Raw genomic sequence first — 24,127 nt, forward strand, 5'->3', positions numbered from 1 at the left:
CCTCCTGGATCCCTAATCATCACTAACTTTGTCATCATCCTTCAGACTCCAAACCCACTACTTCATTCCTCATACACCTTACAAACCCACAACTATTTCTCCTTTGAAGGAAAGGTATATAAACAAACCCAAGGCACAGCCACAGGCATCTGCATGGCACCCTCTTATGCCAACCTATTTATGGACCATCTAGAGGAGACCTTTCTAGCCTCCCAAAACACCAAACACCAGCCTGGTTCAGGTTCACTGATAATATCTTCATGATCTGGACTCAAAGCCAAGACACCTATCCTCATTCCTTCACAACCTCGTTACCTTCTCTCCCATCCACTTCACCTCATCCTCCTCTGTCCAGTGTGCCACCTTCCTAGACGTAGATCTCCCCCTTTGTGAAGGCGCTATCAGTAACTCTGTTCTCACTACACCCAACAACCACCATCTGAAAGAACCAGCCACAAAGGTGTGTGCCCCCTTCATCGTCCAGTACTACTCTGGACCAGAACAACTGAACCTCATCCTTCGCCAGGGCTTTGATTATCCATCATCATGCCCTGAAATGAGGGACATCCGACCAAAATCCTTCCTACCCCTCCCTGTGGAAGACCTAGGTGCATAACCTGCCCAATCCATCCACTCACCACTTCCTATTCCATTCCTATCACAAGTTTATCATATTCCATCAGGGATTGGGCCACCCGTGAAAGCACCCGTGTCATTTACCAGCTCTGCTGCAATCATTGAACAGCTTTTTATATTGGTGTGTTTACAAACCCTCTGTCCACCAGGATGAATGGCCACCCTCCATTCCGTGGTGAAGAGCAAAGTAGACCACTCTGTGGCACAACATGCAGCTGAAGATAACATTCTTCATTTCGGTGGCTGTTTCACTACCCAGCTATCTGGATCCTACCCTCCAACACCAGCTTTTCTGAACTGCATAAATGGTAGTTATCCTTGCAACACATTCTCTGCTCCCATAATTATCCTGGCCTGAACCTACAGTAACATACTGTCCCTACCCCATCCAACCAATGGTTTCCACTCCCTCTGTCCTATCACCCCGGTCGATTATATTTCCCACACTCTGTTTTCCATCCTCTGCCCCCCCCCCCCCCCCCAATCATTCTACACTCCTCTCCTTTTTCACTATGTTTTCTCCATCTCCCTGCCTCAAAACCTCTTGACACTGAGTCTGTTGACATCCTAGTCTCTGCACACTACGTCAGACAGCACTCCTCTCTTTCTCCAACCTTACACTGCTATATCTTTCCCTTTGTCACCTCCTCCAGATCGGTGCTACTATCCCACGTGATAGCTGCAATCTCGCCCAAGCTAATGGAGTTGGTGATCATGTGTGCTTGAACTGTGCTTGCGTGTGTTAATCAATGGTTTGTGATTCTCTTTTTCTGATGAAGGCTGTGGTCGGAAGCTTGTGCGTAAGTATCTTTTAATTGTGGCTGTCTGCAAATAAATACGTTATCTTTACAGTAAGTAGCACTCTGCCTTTTCCTACTTAACAGTTGATTTGGTAAAACGGATTTCTAGTGATGCAAGTATTCCTCTAGTATTCAATTCCTACGTAAGGAACCTTATTGTGGGGAAACAGCAGTCACGTAAAGGGCATTCTACTTTTACAAAAAAAATTAGTAAGAATAATAACCGACTCAGATAAGTTAGAACACTGTAAACCCTTGTTTGTTAAATTGCAATGCCTGACGGTAATAAACTTGTACATCTATAATGTTCTATTGTATGTTAGGAACAATATTTCAAATAAATCATTAAGAAGGAATATACATAGCCATAACACCAGGAACAAATCATGTTTAGATGTACCATATCAAAGACTATCCAAGTCACAGAATTCATATTTAGTTCTTGGACTTAAGTTGTACAATAAGTTTAGATTTTGAAAGAGTTACCTGTCAATATCTTCAAAGCTAAGTTGTACAGAATACTAGTAAATAATACTTTCTACACAGTAGACGAATGTTTTGAAACTGAAAATACTGTCTTTCAACACTGTATCTAGCGCAGTGTACGATTTGTGCTTTTACCAGAGAGGGGGATGTCCTAGAGGGTTAGTATAATTATATATGTTACTAGCTTGGACCCTGGCGTTGCCCATGGTTAAACAGTTATTTATAAATAGATGTTAATGCCGAAAGTCACTATTCACACGTATGCACTATCAGAAAAGCCATTCCTTGTTATATCTTTAAAAGTACATTATAGGTAAAGCTTATTTACAAAATCATCTACATACAGGTATTTGAGGGGAGTTCAAATAGCAAAGGTACATTTGTGAAAAGCTGTACTTATTCTGATGATAGAAAACTGAAACATGCGTTATTTTTCTACGCAACATCCCTCGACTTCAATGCAGTTTTCCCGACGTTTTACGAGTTTTTTTTTTTTTTTTATTTCGTCAGAAAAATACGTTTATCGGTTGCATCTGTAACCAATATTGCACCGCAGCAATGGCGTTTTCATCACTTTCAAATCTTCTTCCCTGTAGTGCTTCCGTTAAGGGTCCAAACATGTAAAAATCCCTTGGAGCCAGGTCTGGACTGTATGGTGGATGTTCCAGCACCTCGAATCTCAACTCCTTTATTGCGTCGGCTGTCCGTTTGGCAGAATGTGGGCGAGCGTTATTTTGCTGCAGGATGACACCTCTTCACAGTTTTCGACGCCGTTTGGATCTGATTGCAGGTTTTAGTTTCGTACGCAACACATCACATCCACCATACAATACAGACCTGACTCTAAAGCCTCGTTTACGCTGGGGCGACGTCTTGCAACATTGTGGCATGCTACGGAAATGTGGCGTGCGTCCTCTTGTCATTTAGTTCTAAATGTTTTGAAATGCTTATCTACTACATAACACTTTTTCAAATTAATAAGCAAACATATTAATATTAAGACTGTATCAAAAACTTTCAGTGTTCGGCTCCACAAATTTAAATTAAATGTAAAGTTTTACTCCAGTGCGTGGGAAATAAACATCCCAGGTTGGGATGCTTAACTAAAACCAGATGAGGGGATCCCCCACTGCAAATTGCACACTGATCTAGCGGATGGCCTAAATTGTATTTAGTAATTAATGTTAAAAATGTAAGTTATCTTGACGTTGTCTTTTGCTTTATGAGCTGAACAACAATAAAATTTGATTGATTGATTGATATGTTAGGTATCATAGATGTTCTGTCAATGGGTAAATTTTTTGTTCTTGTGGTTTCAGTCATGTTGAGAAGAATAAGTGTTATTTGGTGGCCAAAAATTTGAATTCTGTCCAGAAGCTAATGTCATTGTGTAGTTCAATAGGATTACCTTTGCCAAGTTTATTCATTTCACATCTCTTAATGCCCTAAATTGTCTTTGATTTATTCTTGAATTCCGCTATGCATTTGTTTTATTTACATGTATTCATTATATCATGCATCTCTACACTGACGTGACAAAAGGCTTGAGATAGCGATATCTACATATACAGTAATGGCCTTCACTTGACAACCCTGGGTTTGCGTAGAATTGTCAGTGCTTACAGACAAGCAACAGTGCGTGAAATAACCACAGAAATCACTACGGAATGTATGATGAACATTTCCGCAATGACAGTGTGGCAAAATTTGGCCTTACGGGCTATGGTAGCAGACAACTGACGTGAGTGCCTTTGCTAACAGTGCGACATCGTCTCTCTTGGGCTCACAACCATATCAGTTAGACCCTAGATGACTGGAAAATCGTGGCCTGGTCAGATGAATCCCGATTTCAGTTGGTATAAGCTGATGATAGGGTTCAAATGTAGTGCAGGGCCTATGAAGTCAAGGACCCAAGTAGTTACCAAGGCACTGTGCAAGATGGTGGTGTTTACATGGAATGGACTGGGTCCTCTGGTCCAGCTGAACCGATCATTGATTGGAAAAAGTTATGTTCGGCTACTTGGAGACAGCTATTAATAGACTTCATGTTCCCAAACACCGAAGAAATTATTTTGTGGATGGCAATGCACCATATCACCACAATTGCTCTGAAGAACATTCTGGACAATGCGAGCGAATGACTTGGCCATCCCGAACGCCCAAGATGAATCCTATCGAACATTTATGGGATATAATCGAGAGGACGATTCATGCACAAAATCCTGCGCCGGCAACACTTTTGGAATTACGGACAGTTATGGAGTCAGCGTGGATCAATATTTCTGCAGTAGACTTCCAACGACTTGTTGAATCCATGCCATGTCGAGTTGCTGGACTAAGCCGGGCAAAAGGAAGTTCTACACAATATTAGGAAGTATCCCATGACATACTCCACATCAATGTATAGTGCTCACCAATATATATTTTCACAGTTCAGATGAGCAACATACGACAAGGTCAGCAGGGGTCTCTTTGAGCGTACCGGCTTTTGCCTCTAGCGAGTCTGGAAAATGCCACCTACACCACGATACAACTGCAGGCCTATCTCTCCCAGAAACTCTTCAGTCCATTTTCCACTATCTGTAGAAAAAACTGTGGAATCTTCTCAAATGTACGCTGTTATGTGGGTATTCTATCACTATGCTTAATTTTGATGTTGTTAGACAAGGAAGTTGCACGCCAATAAGCAACACGGCAAAAAATTGTACGCTTAGGGAACTACCATAATTCAACAGTCGCTTACACGCTAAGCCTAATTTACTACATTCATGACTACAAATCCCTTGAACGAAGTACTACCACGATTCTTAGTTCAAATAAAATTATTTGCTGCACATAAATTCTGCTTGTACTCACAATTAAAAATTATTTTCCGAAGACTAGGCACACTAACATGGCATTCAGTTCCTGAAATTTCAGTTTACTCATGCAATGAGAATGAAGACAGTTACAAGCAACAATCAGTTACATGCACACGGAATAATATATTGTCTGGAACAAATTTCCCGAATATGTTTCAAATTTTCCGCCTTTTGCAAGTTTTTGAAGGGCGTGTCTTTTTAGGCAATAGTCTCGCATCCTGTTTTTACTTTTAATACACAGTGATAGATTTCGTTTATAATTATGTTTCAGTAAAACAATAGGACTTCGCGTTGTCATCAGTAAATAAAAATATTGACAAATGGCTTCCAGTTTTGCACAGAAGGTCATTGCCATTCCTGGTTGGAGTTCTTGCAGCTGTTTGTCACGTGACTCTCTATTGTGCGGACGGGGTGGTTTTGCGCCACAACAACAAACAAAATGGCGGACGCTGAAGCTGCATCGTCTAGCAGCGATCATCAGGAAATACAAGAAGTTGAAGATAAAACAGATGAGTTTGCTGAGCCAGAAAGTAAGAGAAGGAAAGTACTAAAACGAACTGATGGAAACCCTGAGAAGTTAGAACAAAGACTTGGGGGTATTCTATGCTGCGCAGTTTGTTTGGACCTCCCAAAGGCAGCAGTTTATCAGGTCTGTTTGAAGATCAGCTGATTGTCAGAAATATTTTGGAACAGTAATTATTGTTTTATGCCCATGAATTACAGTACAGTTTTCAAATATGTCTGAATTTAGCATAGAAAACTGTGTTTAATTGCATTTGTTATGAGATTCGACTGCGTTTCCCTTTTTTATTACGTTGTGTGTGTATATATATATTTTTTGCGGTAATGCATGTTGCCTTCACCAGAAGTGCTTCATATCGTTAGCTTACGTTAGTAATAATATGAGCCGATTCAGTTGCTCGTCCCGCGGAGTAATAATTGGCCAAGTGTAATTAAAAAAAATATTTTTTACAATTTGTTTGTAAGTTCATAAGAACAATTTTTTATTCGTAGTGGAAGTCTTCATTATAAAATAGTATAATTAGAGTGTGAAAATATAATATGCCATAAATCAGTACTAAAAAATGCACGCATCATTGACAAACAATGCAATTATATGTCATCATTAAAGGTAGAAAATGTTACAGTCAGTCAGGGTAACTTTTTACCAGTCAGGATAACCCCCTTCTTCCATTATTTTGTACTAAAAGTAACAGCCTATTAGCTCTATATTTTCTAGTTTGCATTTCAATTTTCTTCCTACCTGCCCACGCTCTTCTAGGCTTGTGGTTATTCATTAGTTGCATTTGGTATGAAGAGGGCTTCTGAGGGATTGTGATCAATTGAACACTGCCAGGTTGATACAGTATCTAGATATGTCAAAGTAAACCTGCAATATTGAATTAACACTGTTGTTTTTACTTCTTATTAACATATGATTTCCTCCTGGAACGGCCAAGTTTCTCTGCCCATTAGCTGTAGGACGACTACAATACTCTTTTAAGATTGGTCATAAGTTAATGACAGTGTAACTTTGTACTAGTATTAAAATTAAATTGTACTCTAATAATGGGTAATAAGTATACATCTTTAATTTCCCAAACATTCAGTAAGTATAGAAGTAAAGTGTCAAAATATATTTTGTTAGGTGTAATTTATTTTGTGTCAAGTATTTTTGAAAGTCATAGAAAATTACCCGGGTTGTTTGTAAGTGAAGTTTCTCTCTGTAACAGAACTGATAAGTGCAGAACATAGACCAATCACCCCAGCAATAAGTGGATCATAATTAAAGTTCATTAAGTATTTTGATATTGCTGATTTTTATTAATACTATCCATGCCATAAGGTAAATCTGCGGAATAGTACACATGTTATGAACAGAGCTTTGATGATTGCAGAAATCTGTTAAATGGTAGAATAGACAACACACAATAACCGATTGTGCAAATTCAGCAATAGTGTTTTTAGGATGCATTTTTTTGACAGCTTACCAGCAGTAAATGGTCTATTGTCTTTATAATAGAATAATATAAATAAGTTTGCATTCGTGGCAATCATTAATGTGGAAAAAATTGTTACATGCTGTGAGGGAGAATTGCGCTATGGAATTGTGAAAGTGTGGCCCCACCCTCTTTTTTTTTCCATGAACACATAGAAATTGTGATGTTTGGGACTGTATGGTCCCGTGATGTGAAAACTGACAATAACACAGTTAATTGGCTGACTAAACAAGAAATGTGTGTTCAGTTTCCCCTTCCCTTTCAACAGTGAAAGGATTTTGTCAGAAAGGAAGACACTTTATCAGTTTACACCAGTGAGTATCAATGACCTTTCTCAGCAGCTGTAAGTCTGTGTGATATATTTCTCAGCCAGTCTTTATTTATTATGTGATATGAATCAACATCGGATTTTTTTCTAGTAGGCCTAATATATTGCCTTTGATTAATGACATTGTTGTTCTGAATATGTACATGTATGGAAGTGTCAGTATTTTTAAATTAGGGAAGGCATTTCTGTTTGTGTCATCTTGTGTTGTATTCAGGGTTGTCCTTTATTGTTGCTGCTGATGTTTCACCAAACAGTTATTCCATACTGTGTGTAAATATGGTTCAAGTAGAGGATGTTATACTGTACATCGATATTGTTTGTTAGCATAAGTGTGCAAGCTGTTTCATAATAAATATTATGGTGCTTAATTTACAACAGATATTGTCTGTATGTTGCCTCCACTGGAGCTTACTGTCAACTGCAATTCCCAAAAGTTTATAGAGGTAACTTCTTCCAGTCTTGTTTTACGTATGAATATGTCTATGTTATCTTTCTTTTCTGTATTCATGAACACCATTCTGTATGAACCACTGTACTGCGTTATTTGTTGACATAAGCATGCTTCTTTTCAGATTTTCTGTTACATTAACTAATGTAATGTCATCAGCATACAGTATTTTTTTTATCCTTCAAACTAACTTCAATATTGTTTATAAGTAGGTTGAACGTAAATGGACCGAGTACAATTTCTTGAGGTACACCTAAATATCCCCCAGCCTCATTTTCTCCACTTATTAAATGCTTAATTTTTATGGGTTTTTACCTATATATAACTACTGTGTAATTACTTACTTTGTAAGTGTTATTGAACAGGGTGGCACGGTGGTTAGCCCACAGGACGCGCATTCAGGACGACAAAAGTTCAAATCTGTGTCCAGCCATCCTGATTTAGGTTTTCTCTGATTTCCCTAAATCACCTAAGGCATATGTCAGGAGAGTTCCTTCGAATGAGCATGGTCACTTTCCTTCTCCATCCTCCTCCAGTCCAAGCTTGTGTTCCATTTCTAATTACCTCATTGTCAATGGGATGTTAAACACTAACACCCTCATCATCATCCTCCTCCTCCTCCTCCTCCTCCTCCTCCTCCTGTCTGTATGTGTTGCAGACAACCTTTCATTTATAGTATTGTATTGTTCCCAAGTCATCTTTGTCAAGAAATCAAAAAACTAGTTTACAAGATACATATTTTAGATCACACCTTTTCTTTTCACTAATGAATATATTTGAAATGTTGCAGTACAGTAGTGATACTTAAAGTTATCATTATTTTATTGTTGTGGAATGTAATGGTATCATGTCAAGTAGGTGCAAAGGAAAATCTGTAATTTGTATTATTGTAATTTTTTCAGTGTACAAATGGTCACCTGATGTGTGCAGGGTGCTTCACCCATGTTCTGGCAGATGCAAGGTTAAGAGATGAAATTGCTACATGTCCCAATTGTAGGATTGAAATAAGTAAAACATCGGCTTCACGTAATTTAGCCGTTGAAAAAGCTGTTAGTGAATTACCTTCAGAATGCCAGTTTTGTGGTAAAGAATTTCCTCGAAATACTCTGGAGAGGCATGAAGAGTCACTTTGTGAAGAAAGGTGAACATTAGAAATTATTATGTAAATTTTTTAGTTAAATAATTTGTTTGGGTGTTACATTGCATTTATATTTCAGTTAAAAGTTTTATATACTGCCCTGGAGTGTAATGTTTCCATAAAATTGCTGTCTATTGCACTCGCCCATCAGTGTGTCATGCTGTGCTATTATCTGGCAGTATTTTAATTACTTGCTTGTATCATTTGGAAAAAAATCTATTCCATGTGTTTTAAAGTAGGTATTACCAAACTGTGTGAAGATATTTGTATACTGGCCACATGTTAGTTGCTTTTAAGGTTGCCACACTAAGAGGTCTGCACATTTACTTCAAAAAAAAAGGGGGGGGGGGAGGGAGCGAAGGGAGAGAGAATTTAAAAAATACTTTGTCACTGCTTTTGCAAGTCACAAAACTTTTTTATAAAATAATTGTTACTAATACCAGCATGTATGTAACTGAACATTAACTGTAAAAGATTCAGTAAATGTGGAGATTGTTCTTGTAAAGTAAGTAGAAGTGCTCCTGTTGTAAGGTATATTACAATTGCAACATCCATAAAATGATTATTTAATATTATAGGTTGACTCCGTACAGAAACACACAGAGAACACATTAAGAAAGGCATAACATTCGGAGCCATGGTTTCTCTAGGGTCATTCCATGTCAAGTCACCCAGGCCTTGACACCAACCATGACAGATTTTGATGAAACTTGCTACAATTACTTCTTTTATCATCCTGAAAGCACTTGTAAATTTTTTTTGCTCTATCTCTTATAGTTTTTTTTATAAATTTTTAAAGTTTTTAGATTTGGCGTTGTTTCAGCAATCGGAAATCGTAACTTAAACGTGTCCTCACAACTAAAAAATTTGTATATTAAAGAATACTCAAGATATCAGTATGAAATTTTGAAATAAGTTTGTGTATTATATCTAAATATTAAAAAAATTACCATAAAGATATATTAAAACCTTCCAAATGAATAAAAATTTACAAGTTTTTTTTTTAGCTAACGGATGTTTAGTTTTACAAAAACTGCAATATCTAGAGTCTCAGACCTGATAGAAAGCTCAAATTTGTTTTAAAATACTCTTAATTGTATAGGCTATTAGATAAAAGAAAAATTATGTTGGCTTTTTAACCTGTTTAATAGTTATCTAATTTTTAAAATAATATTAATTATATTTTAAAAATAAAAAGTACCAAGTGACTTAGACACCGAAAATAAGTTTTTGTCTTCTTCGAATAACAATGTACGCTTGGATTTTGTTTTGTTACTCCTGTGTTTTGAAGTAAAAAATTATTACAGTGTTAAATAGTGCTTGGATAGTATTTTATTAAGTTTATTCAAACTTTCAGTAAGTACTGTTACTTAGTTTACAGAGATTCTTTTCCAATATCCTATAAAAGTAACCAGAACAGTAATCAGACCAAAAGTGAAATCAGTATGTCAGATATTCAAACCTGTAGCGTAGGGTTATTTAAAAAATCTGACTGTTTCCAAACAACCTACACACCTTCAAAACAGTTACAGCCGGTATCTGAAATGAGCGAGGAAGAAAAAGATTTGATCCACTTACGATCTGGAATTAATCTGTGTGAATTTAAGAATATATGTTCATACCACAGCTACTACTTTTTAAACGTTTTTGAAAAGTATCAAACAACATGTGTAGATGCACTAAAAAAACACAAAAAGCCCATCAAAAAATCATTGAAAAGTGTAGGCTTGGATCTTTCTAAACAATTACTGACAAAAAATATTAGCATAAAACCTGGACAAAAGTTTTGCTCAACATGCCGTAACTTTTGTGAGGAAAAATAAAGAGTTGAAGTCAATGAAAGTGAAACAGATGATGAAGTCATGGTTGAATTAGAATCACAGGAATCCAGAAATGAATCCCTCGTACAAACAAACATTGCTCTTGATAATTTAGGTTTAACACCGATAGAGCTTCATGGCTTGTCAGAACAAAGTAAAGGGTCTTATTTTAAAAGGAAGGTTAGCAGTATTGAAAAGACTGCAAAAAAAGGCGGTTTCAAAAGCATTAAAATATGATGCACCAAGTTCTGATGATGACGAAGAAGATAAAAGTGTGGTTGAGAAAGCAAAGGATTTTGATGTAATGATTTCTCTTATGAAAGAGAAGATTTCATCTGTTGGGAGGTCTATAAAAATCCAGATTCTGCCCTTGGCTCCAGATTCTTGGAGTCAAAATAAAGTGATGAAAGAATTTTATGTAAGTGAGTACATGGTGCGACAAGCTAGAAAGCTAAAATCCAAAAAGGGTATTTTGGAAACTCCTGGTCCAAAAAAAGGTACAACTCTTTCTGAAAATACAGTAAGACTTGTAACAGATTTTTATGAAAAGGATGAAAGTTCCAGAGTGCTACCTGGAACAAAAGACAAAGTAAGTGTTCAAAAAAATGTGTACATGCAAAAAAGACTCATTTTGTGTAACTAGAGAGAACTCTATTATTCTTTCCAATGGGAGAATCCCGTGGTAGAAGTAGGATTTTCAAAATTTTGTTTCTTGAGACCTAAATGGTGTATCCTAAATGGTGTGCTGCAGGCACACACACTGTATGTGTATGCAGTATCCACCAGAATGTTAAACTATTACTGGATGCTGTGAAAATTGAAGAATCTTATAATTAAGATGCTTGTGTGCAACACGGAAAACCAAAACTGCATGCTACGTCATTGCGACAGCTGTATTGCAAATACTGCACTAACTGAGTGCTTATCTGAAAAACTAAGTGAAGATTATGATTTACAAGAAGAAATTGTAATCAGTCAGTGGGTTAACACAGACAGGGCAGAAATGATCAAACAGTCGTATCAGTGTTGAAGACTACATTTCTTTATTGGTTAGGTCATTGGAAAAGCTCACCCCGTACTTGTTTATAGCAAAATCCCAATCAGCAACCTTTAAAAGATTGAAAGAAGACCCACCACCCAAAACAGCAATTATTGTGATGGGTTTCAGTGAAAATTATTCCTTCGCTATACAAAATGAGATCCAAAGTTACCACTGGAATAGAGGTGGTTGTACTCTACACCCAGTTGGAGTTTTTCTAAGAAATGAGGAAAACAATGTTTTTGTTTCCAACCAATGTTTTATTAGTGATGACCAAGAACGTGATACTGGTTTTGTTAACTTTGTACAAAGAGAAATTACAAAGTGGCTGTTGACTGAACACTTGAGAGGCTTTAATTTGAAGGTCCAACACTCTTTTTTTGCAACAAGTCATGGGAAGTCAATTTGTGATGGCCTAGGAGGAACTATTAAAAGAATTTTAAGGAAAGCTAGTCTACAGCTTTCAGACAAAGAACAAATAATGACTGTAATCCATGTGTGTTCATTTTCACTTTATTGACAAAAAGGAAGCTGATTTGCTATGGTTAAAACTAGAAAACCGTTTTTCAGCAACCCGAACCATTCCTGGAACAACAAGTTTTCATAACTTCAAACCACTTCCAACAAACAACCTTGAAATTAGAAGGACTATAGATAGTGTAAAACCCTCCTTACTCTTTTCTTTCCATTCATCTTCTGATTGGGTTCGTGTTGAACCATCCATAAATAGCTATGTGGCTGTAAATTATGATGGTAACTGGTACTTTGGACTGGTAAAAACAATATTCAATGATGAAGAAGATGCAGAAATTCTATTTCTACATCCTTCAGGACCAGCTGCATCATTTTATTGGCCTGAAAGTGAAGATTCTTGCATAGTGCCTTTGGAGCACATAGTCTGTGTAGTAGACGCACCTCAATCAAGCGGCACTGGGAGAATGTATTACTTCAAAAAAGACTGTATCAAAAGAACTGAAAGCTCTTGGATGAAGTGGAAAAACAAGTTGAATCAGCATTAATGTTTATTAAAAAGACAAAATTACTCAAAAAATTCAATGTTTCAAGCAATCAGTTGGGTTATACATATGTGTCGTAAGTACACTATCTTTGTACATAATTCTAATGTAATCTACTGTAATTAATAAATATGTTAAAAAGCCATCATTATTTTTGTTTTATCAAGTAGCCTATATGTTTAAGAGTAAATTAAAACAAATTTGAGCATTCTATCAGGTCTGAGACTCTAGATATTGCAATTCTTATAAAACAAAACATCCGTTAAAAAAAAGAAAAGAAAAAATACATATATATATTTTTTTCATAGAAAATATTAATATATTTTAATAGTATCATTTTTATCTTCAAATATGTATAATAAATAAACTTGCTGCAAAAATTCATGATGTTATGTATAAGAGTTTTTAAGATAAGCAATTTTAAAGTTTTGAATACAAATTAAATTTACCATTTCGGAAGGTTCGGAAAACACAAACATAAAAACTTAAAAAATTTATAAAAAAAAACTATAAGAGATACAGCAAAAAAATTTTGCAGGTGTTGTCAGGATGGTATTAGAACCATTTGAGCCAAATTTCATGAAAATCTAAGGAGGTGGGTGTAAAATTTATTTTTTATTGGGTGATTTGATGTGGAATGACCCTCTATCCATGCCATAGAATAAGTTAGGGGACAGATAACAAGAACCTTGATGAAAGGGAAGTTGAGCACAAAGGAAACTCCATTAAGAATTACACTCTAAAAAATTGACATTATTTTCTTTCATTGACAATATTTCATACCTGCAAGTATAGAATGGGAGAGTCATGCAATCAAAACTGTTGCCAGACAGAATGATCCTGAATGTAACTTTGAGCAGATGGAGAACCAGCTGGTGAAGGTAACACCTTGAACCTCCTGGGAACAAAGAGACATGAACTTTTTCAATCAGTTAATGTCGAGGAGGGTATCACTGATTATAGGGCAATGACAGTATATATGACTATGTGTATTACAAAGGATGTTAAGAAAGTTAGAAAGAAATTCTTGCTTTGCAAGAGTGACGGGAGTACCTGCATTATCAGATATTTAGTGCTGAGGACAAATATGTAGAGCAAAAATATAAAAATACTGAAAAAGCATCATTCAGTATGCCTTAGACAAATATATTCCAAGCACCATAGCTTAATAACCACGTCAGAAAACTGCTATGTGAACAATGAGAACTTCATCAGAGATTCAAGAATCAAAATCTAGATGACAAACAAAAGCTGAGCGAAGTGAAAATGAATATAAGGAGAACAATGATGGAAGCATTCAGTGACTTTGAAAGTAAAAAATTTTGTCTACCAGTCTGACAGAAAACCATAAGAGGTTTTTGTCTTCAGTAAAATCAGTAAGCAGATAGAAATTATCTGTTCAGCCAGTCAGGGACCTACTGGCACCAAAATGGAGGGTGACAGAGAGAAGGCTAAAATACTGAATTTGGTATTCTGAAAAATTGTTTCACTGTGGAAGATCATAATATGCTCCCTCCTTTCAATCATAGCCCCCCCTCCCCTCAGGAAGCTCGCTCTTTGGAGGGTCTGTGCTTGGATACCACGAGTGCCTATCATCAGACATCAGAACAGTCTCTCCACTGTTTTTAGTTCATTTTTTCTTTCTTTGTTCACCTTCTCCTATCCTTCCTCTGCTTCAGTGTTTTAGGTTCCTTGTTTTCTTCTTCCTCCCTGTGTGCTCCTGAAGACCAGCCATGCATCTGTTTTTTTTTAACAGGTGGCTGGGTAACGCATAATTCCCAGCCCCTGGTTGACCGGTAGGGTTTGCACGTACCCACTGGTACAGCCCTAGCCCAGGGAGGGGTGACTGCTTGAGCTGCTACCATCCCAAATTGCCGATTGGTCCCTCTGTTAGGAGTTCAGGAGGTGTGACCTGAAGTGTGAACAATCACCTAAGGCTGGTGGGCCCCAGTTGGAAGGAGCACGGCATTGGAGATGCTGGCAATCATAGGGGATTTTCTTGCATTGAGCCAATCATCATCTTCACAGTCAACGTTTGCCAAATGCAAATGGAATGAAGCTCATAACTGAAAGACCCTCCTAGCTGCACCACAGTTCCTCGTGATTTCATGCACTGAAGACAGTCAGTCATCAGTCTTTTGCAATAGTAAATCCCTTCATTATTCAGAAAGGTGTTTGTGCAGTTGCTGCCCCTGTGAAATCCTGCTCTCATTTACACAGTACCACTTTGCTTTTGGAGACGACTTCTGATTCTCAGGCACAACAATTGCTTGCAGCTTCGCTTCTCCCTTGCTACCTGGTTCATGTTGAGGCCCATCATTCGCTGAATTCTTGGCATGGTGTTATTCACACTAGGCTGCTCGATGGTCTTACAGAAGCAGAAATCCAAACGTACCTCTCTGCAGTCCATTGGGTGATGAAAAAGATAGATGCGTCCTTTGTGTCCGCATGCACTCTTTTTCTGATGTTTGTCAGAGTAGTGCTTCTGTCGAAGATCAAAGCGAGCTATGAAGTTATCACAGTCTGACCATACATTCCTAACCCGATGCACTGCTACCAGTGTCATTGTTACAACCATACTCAAATATTCTGTCAACACCTGGCCAAGTGTGTAACCCATGGTAGGGATGCTCACGAGGATGATTGTCCACCTCCTCCCCCCCACTGCATCAATTGCAATGGCGACCATGCAGCTTTCTCCCAAGATTGTCCTGTATATATCGATGAGTGGGCCATCCAGGAGATCCAGGTGAAGGAAAAAGTGCCTTACCCTGTCGCTCGCAAGTTGTTGCCTATTCTGAAACCTTATGTTCTATCATCCAGCAGTTATAGTACTGTTCTTGCTACATCTTGCTCAATGATGGCCATGCAGACAAGCGACCTCAAATTCGGCACCACATTTCCTCATCATCACTCTCCTCCAATGGAACATTCGCGGTCTTAGATCCAAAAAGGACGAATTATGGCTGCTGTTGGACTCACAGCGTCCACTTGTTCTGTACTCTCAGGAAACAAAATTGCATCCTCATGACTGCTTTGACCTCTCGCGTTTCTTTCCGATCCACTTTGACCTTCCCCCTGAGGACGGCATTCCATCTCATGGGGGAGTCATGCTGCTCATCGGGGATGACATTCATAATCAAACCGTCTCCCTGACTACCCAGCTTCAAACTGTTGCAGTCTACATTTTCCTTCCTCGCTTCACCTTTTCCCTTTGTAACATGTGCATTCCTCCATCATTCGGTGTCACCAGGGCAGACTTCCTCCAGATTATTGGGCGACTCCCTCACCCCATTCTGCTGCTCGGTGACTAAGGTGCACCATCCCCTTTGGGGTTCTCCCAGAACCTGTCCGAGAGGCGTCCTCTTGGCTTAACTTCTCAGTCAACTTAACCTCCTCTGCCTTAACAAGGGAGCACCCATGTTCTTTCAGACTCCACACATACCTATTCCCATTTGGACTTCTCCTTCTGCACTACCCAGCTTTGTCCAGCTTTCCCATCGTCTCAGCATCCGTTTGGCCACTGGCACCTTTTACACTAGCCCGGTTGAGAGTCTGTATGCAGAAGCTGCCAAACTACCGCTGTCATAGCACCGTGCTTTTCTCCTCAGTAGGTTCACAAGCCGTTTGTCTGCCATCTGGCCACCCATCCTATACCTCCTCCTTCGATGACTTCTTTGATCACCAGTATGGGGAGCGTTGCTCTTCTCTGTTACGTTCTGGTGTTTGCTTTTAGCTGTTGCTACAGTGACTTAACTTAACGCTACCTGCCACTTTCCCTATGGGTGTGAACCCTTCACCATCTTGGCTTTGTGCGCCGGCCCCTGTTCACATTGGACTTCATTCACTTCCTATGGAAACTTCCCCAGGCTCGCTCTATTGCTGTATGTTTCTCTATCTTTGCATGGAACTTCACAATAGTACATTTGTGTACACTGATGGCTCTGGAACGGACCCTGGTGTCGGGTGTGCCTTCATCATTGGCACCAATGATTTTCAGTATAGGCTCCTGGAACACCGCTCAGTGTTTACAATGGAGCTCTTCGCCCTGTATCAGGCCATGCAGTACATCCAGCTTTTCAATTGTGTCATTTGCTCCAACTCTCTCTCTGTGCTCTTTAGAGCCTCTGTGAGCTGTACACAATCCATCCCTTTGTGCAACGTGTCCAGGAAAGCTTTCACTTGCTTACTCTTGATGAAGTCACTGTGATGTTTACATGAGTCCCTTGTCACAACAGTCTGACAAGAAACAAGGCTGCTGATGTGCTGCTAAGGCTGCTGCCATCCTACATTGGTCCACTAGTTCTTCCATTCCCTCTAATGATCTCTTTGTCGCTGTCTATCAGCAAGTGGTGTCACTTTGGCATTACCATTGGTCTTTCCTTAATGGGAACAAGTTCTGGCAATAAAACCTCTCCCGCAGCTTGGGTGACCACCTCTCAGCAGTCTCACTGTGAAGAAATGATTTAGGTCGGTTGGCTGTTGGTCACAGTTGTTTTAGTCATCGCCATTTGTTAAGTGGTGGCCCCACCACTTTGTGTTCATTGTCCTCAACCATTGGTCATTCGCAATTTCCTGACAGAATCTTCTTTTTTTAACCATTTACATTCTAATTTATGTTTATTGGATGTTTTAGCGAACTACACACCAGGCTGTTGACCACGTTTAACTTTTTATTCAACTTGGCAATAAGGCGAATGGCATATAATCTTTAGTTCAGAACGTCTGTTGCCTATTTAGAATATTTTAGGGACCTTTCTCGATGTCCATTATTTTAGTTGTCTTCCCTTCCGTCGAATGGGCTTAATGTGTAATTGTTTTTAACCCCTTTTTCTTCTTCGTGTTCTGCTGTTGTGACATGGGCATGAATGATGGAAGCAGTTTTTGCACTGTAAAACAAAACAAAATAAACTTAATGTTGGAAAGGTGTTGGCACCAGATGAGATACCTGTAAGACTCTGTGCAAAAGAACTTGCTTCTCTACTAGCAGTAGTTTATTGTATACCATTGGAGCCATGTGCAGGTCATTCTCATTGTCAAGAAGAGTTGAACGATAGATCTACATTGACATGGATAGTCTGCAAATCACACTTAAATGCCTGACAGAGGGTTCGTCTAAGCATCTTCACAATAATTCTGTGTTATTCCAATCTCAAACAGCATACAGGAAAAGCGAACACCTATATCTTTCCGTGTGAGCTCTGATTTCCCTTATTTTATTATGATGATCGTTTCTCCCTATGTAGGTTGGCGTCAATATATTTTCCTACTTGGAGGAGAAAGTTGACGATTGAAACTTCGTGAAAAGATTCCTCTGCAGCGAAAAACACCTTTGTTTTAATGTTGTCCACCCCCAAATCCTGTGTCATGTCCATGACACACACTCTCTTGTTTTGAGATAATAGAAAACACGCTGCTCTTCTTTGAACTTTCTCATTGTACTCTGTTAATCTTATCTGGTAGGGATCCCACACCACGCAGCAGTACTCCAAAAGAGCACAGACAAATGTAGTGTAGGTGATCTCTTTAGTAGATCTGATACATTTTCTAAGTGTGCTGCCAATAAAACACAGTCTTTGGTTTGCCTTCCCCACAACATTTTCTGTGTGTTCTTTCCAATTTAAATTGTTCGTAATTGTAATTCCTAGGTATTTGGTTGAATTTACGGCCTTTAGGTTTGACTGATTTGTCATGTAACCAAAGTTTAACAGATTCCTTTAGCACTAATGTGGATGAGTATTCCTTTTCATTATTTAGGGCCAGTTGATAATTTTCACACCACTCAGATATTTGTTTTGCCATTTGTTTGGCTCTTATGATGATTCTACTAGACGATAAATGACAGCATCATCTGTAAACAACAACAAAAGGCTGTTCAGATTGTCTGCTAAATCGTTTATATAGAGCGGGTGGTCTATAACAGTATCTTGTGGAATGCCAGAAATTGCTTCTGTTTTACTCAATGACTTTCTTTCAGTTAATACGAACTGCGACCCCTCTGACAGGAAATCACGAATGCAGTCACATAACTGAGATGATATTCCATAAGCATGCAATTTTACTACAAGCTGCTTCTGTGGTACATTGTCAAAAGCCTTTTGGAAAACTAGAAATATGGAATCCATGCACATAGTTGTAGGTCTACATCACTGACTCCAATCTGTTGTAGAACTACGGATATGTGTTTTGCTCGTGTATTGTGACATTTTTGGAGAACAACATTCTCTTCTGTAAAGTCAACATAGATCCAGGTTGATAGCATATTCCTAGACTTCAGGAAGGCATTTGACACAGTCCTGCACTGCTGTTTAGTAAGAAAAAATAAACGAACTTACAGAGTGTCGGACCAGATTTTCAACTGGCTGCAAGAAAAAACTCAACAATCGCTCTTAACAGAGCAAAATGGACAGACGAAAGGTAAATTCAGCAGTACCCCAAGGAAGTGTGATATGACCAATTTTTAGATCTAGATAGGAGCAGATACGGGAACTATGGCTCAAGTTTAAAAGAAAAGTTGACCATGCAGTGGGCAGATATGGACCTATGAGAACAATTTGATGGGAAGAATCATCCATGGTATACAGCCACTGCAAAGTAATTTCTAAAGAAACTAAGACTGCTGAATAAAAAGTGTAAAACACAGGATAAGCTTATAAATAGAGAGGTGCAGAATGAAACACATTTAGCCGTCCATATGGCAGTGCTTGAAGCCTTCAGTGACTACTTTAGCAAAATGTATCAAATTATCTTCCCCGAAATCCAAAGAAATTAGGTCGTATGTAAAAGCTATTAGTCCACCAAAGTTAGTGGCCAGACACTTGAGGGTGAGAAAGGAACTGAAATGAAATGGAGGATAGCAGAGCAAAAGCAGACATGCTTAACTTCATTTTCAAATGTGCCTTCACACCACTCCACAATTGACTCAAATGGATATTAGTGTCAGTGGTATTGAGAAACAGTTAAAGTTAACCTATCAGATACTGTAACAGATCAGCAACCAAGTTAGCACGTCTTGTAACCATAATATACCACAGATCTTTTAAATAGAAACCTATGCCCAGTTGTTGGAAGAAAGCACAGATCACACTCTTCTACAAAAGGGCAGTGGAAGATCCACATAACTTCTATCCAATATCTTTGGTATTCGTCTGTTGTAGTATCTTGAAACTTATTCTGACCTCAAATGTAATGGGGTATCTCAAACACAATGACCTCTTCCATGCCAATCAGCACAGATTCTGAAAACATCAATCATGTGAAGCACAAGTCGTGCATTTCTCACCCTGAAAATCATGGATCAAAAGGCATTTCACTTGGTGCCACACATACACTTATTATCAAAATTATGTTCAAATGTGGTATCAAATGATATTTGTGACAAGACTGAGGATTTCGTGGTGGGTGAGACACAGCATGTTATCTTTGATGGAAAGTCTTTGACAGATGTAGAGTTAATTTCAGGTGTGTCCCAGGGAAGTTTGTTGGGGGCCCTTGCTGTTCATGTTGCATATTAAGGACCCTGCAGACAATAACAGTAACCTCTGACTTTCCGCACATGTTGCAGTAATATTTAATGAAGTGCTGCATGAGAAAAGCTCCACAGATATTCTGTCAGATCTTGATAATAATCAAAGTGATGCAAAAATTGGCAACTCGCTTTAAATATTCTGAAATGAAATGTAAACTTGTGCACAAAAACAAAATTAGTGTCGCTGAGTCACAATGGGACTCTGTCAACTCATATAAATACTTGGGTCAGTTTGTAGGGGTATAAAATGAAACAATCACTCATTCTCAGTAGTGGGTAAAGCAGGTGGCAGACTGCCTATAATTGGTAGAATACAAGGGAAATGCAATCAGTCTACAAAATAAATTTCTTACAAAACAATTGTGTGACCCATCCTAGAATAATGCCCAACAGTATTTTATCTGTACCAGATAAGACTAACAGGAGATATTGATGTTATCTGTACCAAATAAGCCGATTATTGAATGGATGTGAAGGGTAGCATAAATGAGTACAGGTGTGTTTGACCCCATGGGAAAGTGTCACAAAGATCATTTGAAGATAGATGCAAACTATCCCATGAAAACCTACTTGCACAATTTGAAGATGTAACTTTAAGAGATGGATCCATTAATCTACTAGGACCCCCCCTCCCCCAAGTATTGCTCTCATAGGGATTGCAAACACAATATTAAACTAATTACAATACACACAAAGGTGTTGAAGCAATCATTTTTCCCACACTTCATGTGGAAAAAGCCCTAATAACTAGTACAGTGGAACAAACTCTTTGCCACACATTTCTGCTGAGAACAAGTGTAAATGTAGATATCATATCACATTAAAAGAATGCTATACTTCACCTCCAGGAGCAGTGATTTTCAGAGTTGGGGTAGATTGCATTACAGTTTATAAACTGCTGCATGATATCACCTTTATATCAAAGTGTGTGAAATGACATATTGATTTAGACATGAATAAATGCATTCTCTAATGGGTTAAGAAATTCCCTCTGGCACTACCTGTTTACATGGTTGACAGTTTCAGAATACAAAAGTGGTGTTAATCTTTGAATGTTCTGAAAAGATCTGTTAAAGAACTTAGCATTCATATCTTACTGTAGGATACAAACAGCAGCTTGGGAACAATGAACCAAAGTTTATTCTTCATCCACATACAAGCGAGCAACAGTTGAGAACATAAACACAAACATAGAAACAAACCATGTATTGATACAAGCAGTTGCTGGCAGTAAGTAGGAACACAATATGTGAGCAAGTGCCTGCTGCACTGCACATTTAAAGAGGAGGGATCTGGTAGACTGTGTGGCGGGTGCCGTATCATATACAGAAGTCATGTGGCCCAACGCAGGTGGCTCCTGGTCACTGGCCCGTGCAGATACCGTTTGCAGAATATTCAGATACTAGCGTATCGGCAACCTGGTGCCATGCTGTATATCTGAGTATCACGTATTACATGCAGGGTTATAGCACCCTGCCTTCCCATCCCCCTCCACAGTGCAGAAATGGCACACTGCTGTTTCGGGTGTCGGAAAGACTGTTGAAACATCCATAGTCTGTGCAGCAGACGCTGGAGGCGATGACAGCAGTGGCAGGAGGAGATTCCGGGACATAAGCAGGGAGTACGGGCTGAAGTGTCTGTGGACACATATGCCGGCCACTCCCCCATGAAGTACCTTAAAAGAGGACTGGTAACAAGAGCACTGGTAGTATCTTGATGTCCAGTTCCTTGACATGGTGGTACTGTGCTGACAGTGAAGGCGCTAGCCACTCAGTCGAGGCAACTGGTGTTCAGGGACCCAAAGGCACTGACCCAGCTGGCAGCAGAATCACTGGTAGCAGTGAAGCATCGCAGGAAGTTCTGGCAGCAGGTGCCAGGGACTCAACCCTCGAGGAGAGGCAGGATGTAGCAACATCCACAAGAAGGGCAGGTCCACCCCCACAGCAGGGATGCTCGCAGGGCAGACAGTTGCTGAGGGTGGAGGCGTTGATGGCAGACTTGTGGCCCTTGCCTTGTTGCAAGGACACAGTTGGTCATGGTGTTGTACCACCTGCCCATCATTGGTGCACACCATACAGAAATGGAATGCCTCAGCAACTGTGGACCATGGCCGGTATCCACTTCAGTTGGCAGCTGAATCTCCAAGCCCAGACCATGGAGCCAGGAACGAAGTGCGGTGAGGGTTGCTCCAATAGGAGTTGGTGAGGCGATGTAAGCAGTTGCAGGAGGGTGCATGGCCAGTGACCATGGAGCATCTCAGCCGGGCTTCGATCCCCATCAGCATAAACCTGTAGGAACTTGAGAAGTGCATCAAGGCGTTGTTGATGGAAGAGTCTACGACATACTACTTCATTTGAACCTTGAATTGCAGACAAGAATCGTGGAACAACTAAGACAAACTGTCGACTGTTGTGTCACAAGTGTGTAAGGCATTCCTTCAATAGAAAAAAAAATATAGAGAGGACCTGAATCATAACCACTGCTGACATCAATGGACAGCCTATAACATGTGGATATTTAATGAAGTATCGACAACCAACAACCAGTAAGAATTTGGAGAACTTAGGAAGGGTCCTGCAAAATCAACATCCACGTATTCCCACGGATGATGTGGTGCAGTCAGGGAGAGAGTGTCACCCACAGCGCCAACGTTGGGCAGCACACTGACAGCAGGCCGCGACAAGATGTACAGTGTCACTGTCGATGCCAGGCCAAAATACGCGCTGAAGAGCCAATGACTTGGTAAGCAATGCCCCCCTCCCTCCCAATGCCCCTGATGAAGCGCATCCTGCTGTAGGGCAGCCGGAGTCACAATCCCAGGTGACAGCCTGTACTTAACTAAGAAAGGTGGTTTACCTAAAATGCTCAGAGTTCTTTGACATTTTTAGTGCGAGTCAGACCTGTGACTGCAGCAACATGACAATGTAAAGAACGCCGTCCTGAGAACTTCAAACGTCAAATACACAATTGATGGCTGAGAAAAGTGTGACTTGGCCAAGTTACATTTCAGCCCTGCAGTATGTAATACTGTGAACAGAGAGTGTAAGTTACATAAATGCTCTCCTGTGGATGCATGAATCACAACAATGTCATCTAGATAGTTGATGCAACCCAGAACGGGTGTTGTGAGTTGCTCCAAAAATGCTGAAAAATTGGGAGGGTGCTAGCCACAACAAATGGGAGGCTCTGATATTTGTACAACCTGAAGTGCATGTTAATCATGTTATTCACATGGAGTTGTTTGGAATCCTCACCTCATCCAACAGAACCTGTAAATAGAAACATACACACAAAATTCAAACTTTTGCAACCAGTGGTTGCTTCATCAGGAAAGAGGGAAGGAGAGGGAAAGACGAAAGGATGTGGGTTTTAAGGGAGAGTGTAAGCAGTCATTCCAATCCCGGGAGCGGAAAGACTTACCTTGTTGTTGTTGTTGTTGTTGTTGTGGTCTTCAGTCCTGAGACTGGTTTGATGCAGCTCTCCATGCTACTCTATCCTGTGCAAGCTTCTTCATCTCCCAGTACCTACTGCAACCTACATCCTTCTGAATCTGCGTAGTGTATTGATCTCTTGGTCTCCCTCTACGATTTTTACCCTCCACGCTGCCCTCCAATGCTAAATTTGTGATCCCTTGATGCCTCAAAACATGTCCTACCAACCGATCCCTTCTTCTAGTCAAGTTGTGCCACAAACTTCTCTTCTCCCCAATCCTATTCAATACCTCCTCATTAGTAACGTGGTCTACCCACCTTATCTTCAGCATTCTTCTGTAGCACCACATTTCGAAAGCTTCTATTCTCTTCTTGTCCAAACTGGTTATCGTCCATGTTTCACTTCCATACATGGCTACACTCCATACAAATACTTTCAGAAACTACTTCCTGACACTTTTAGGGGGAAAAAAGGACAGGTATACACTCGCACACACACCCATATCCAACCGCACATACACAGACACAAGCAGACATTTGTAAAGGCAAAGAGTTTCGGCCAAAACTCTTTGCCTTTTCAAATGTCTGCTTGTGTC

General features: G+C 39.5%; 1 protein-coding gene across 1 annotated transcript in view; it reads left to right on the forward strand.

The window, feature by feature from the left end:
* Nucleotides 1–5,171: 5,171 nt before the first annotated feature.
* The window catches only part of LOC126483864 (cysteine and histidine-rich protein 1 homolog), a 58,044-nt gene continuing 39,088 nt past the window's right edge, over nt 5,172–24,127 (forward strand). The window contains exons 1-2 of the mRNA XM_050107087.1: nt 5,172–5,432; nt 8,462–8,700. Of these exons, the coding sequence (XP_049963044.1) occupies nt 5,223–5,432; nt 8,462–8,700 (449 nt within the window). The 5' untranslated portion in view covers nt 5,172–5,222. The remainder of the gene's footprint in view (nt 5,433–8,461; nt 8,701–24,127) is intronic.

The sequence above is a fragment of the Schistocerca serialis genome, chromosome 6 (assembly GCF_023864345.2).
Source record: "Schistocerca serialis cubense isolate TAMUIC-IGC-003099 chromosome 6, iqSchSeri2.2, whole genome shotgun sequence".
NCBI lineage: Eukaryota > Metazoa > Arthropoda > Insecta > Orthoptera > Acrididae > Schistocerca > Schistocerca serialis.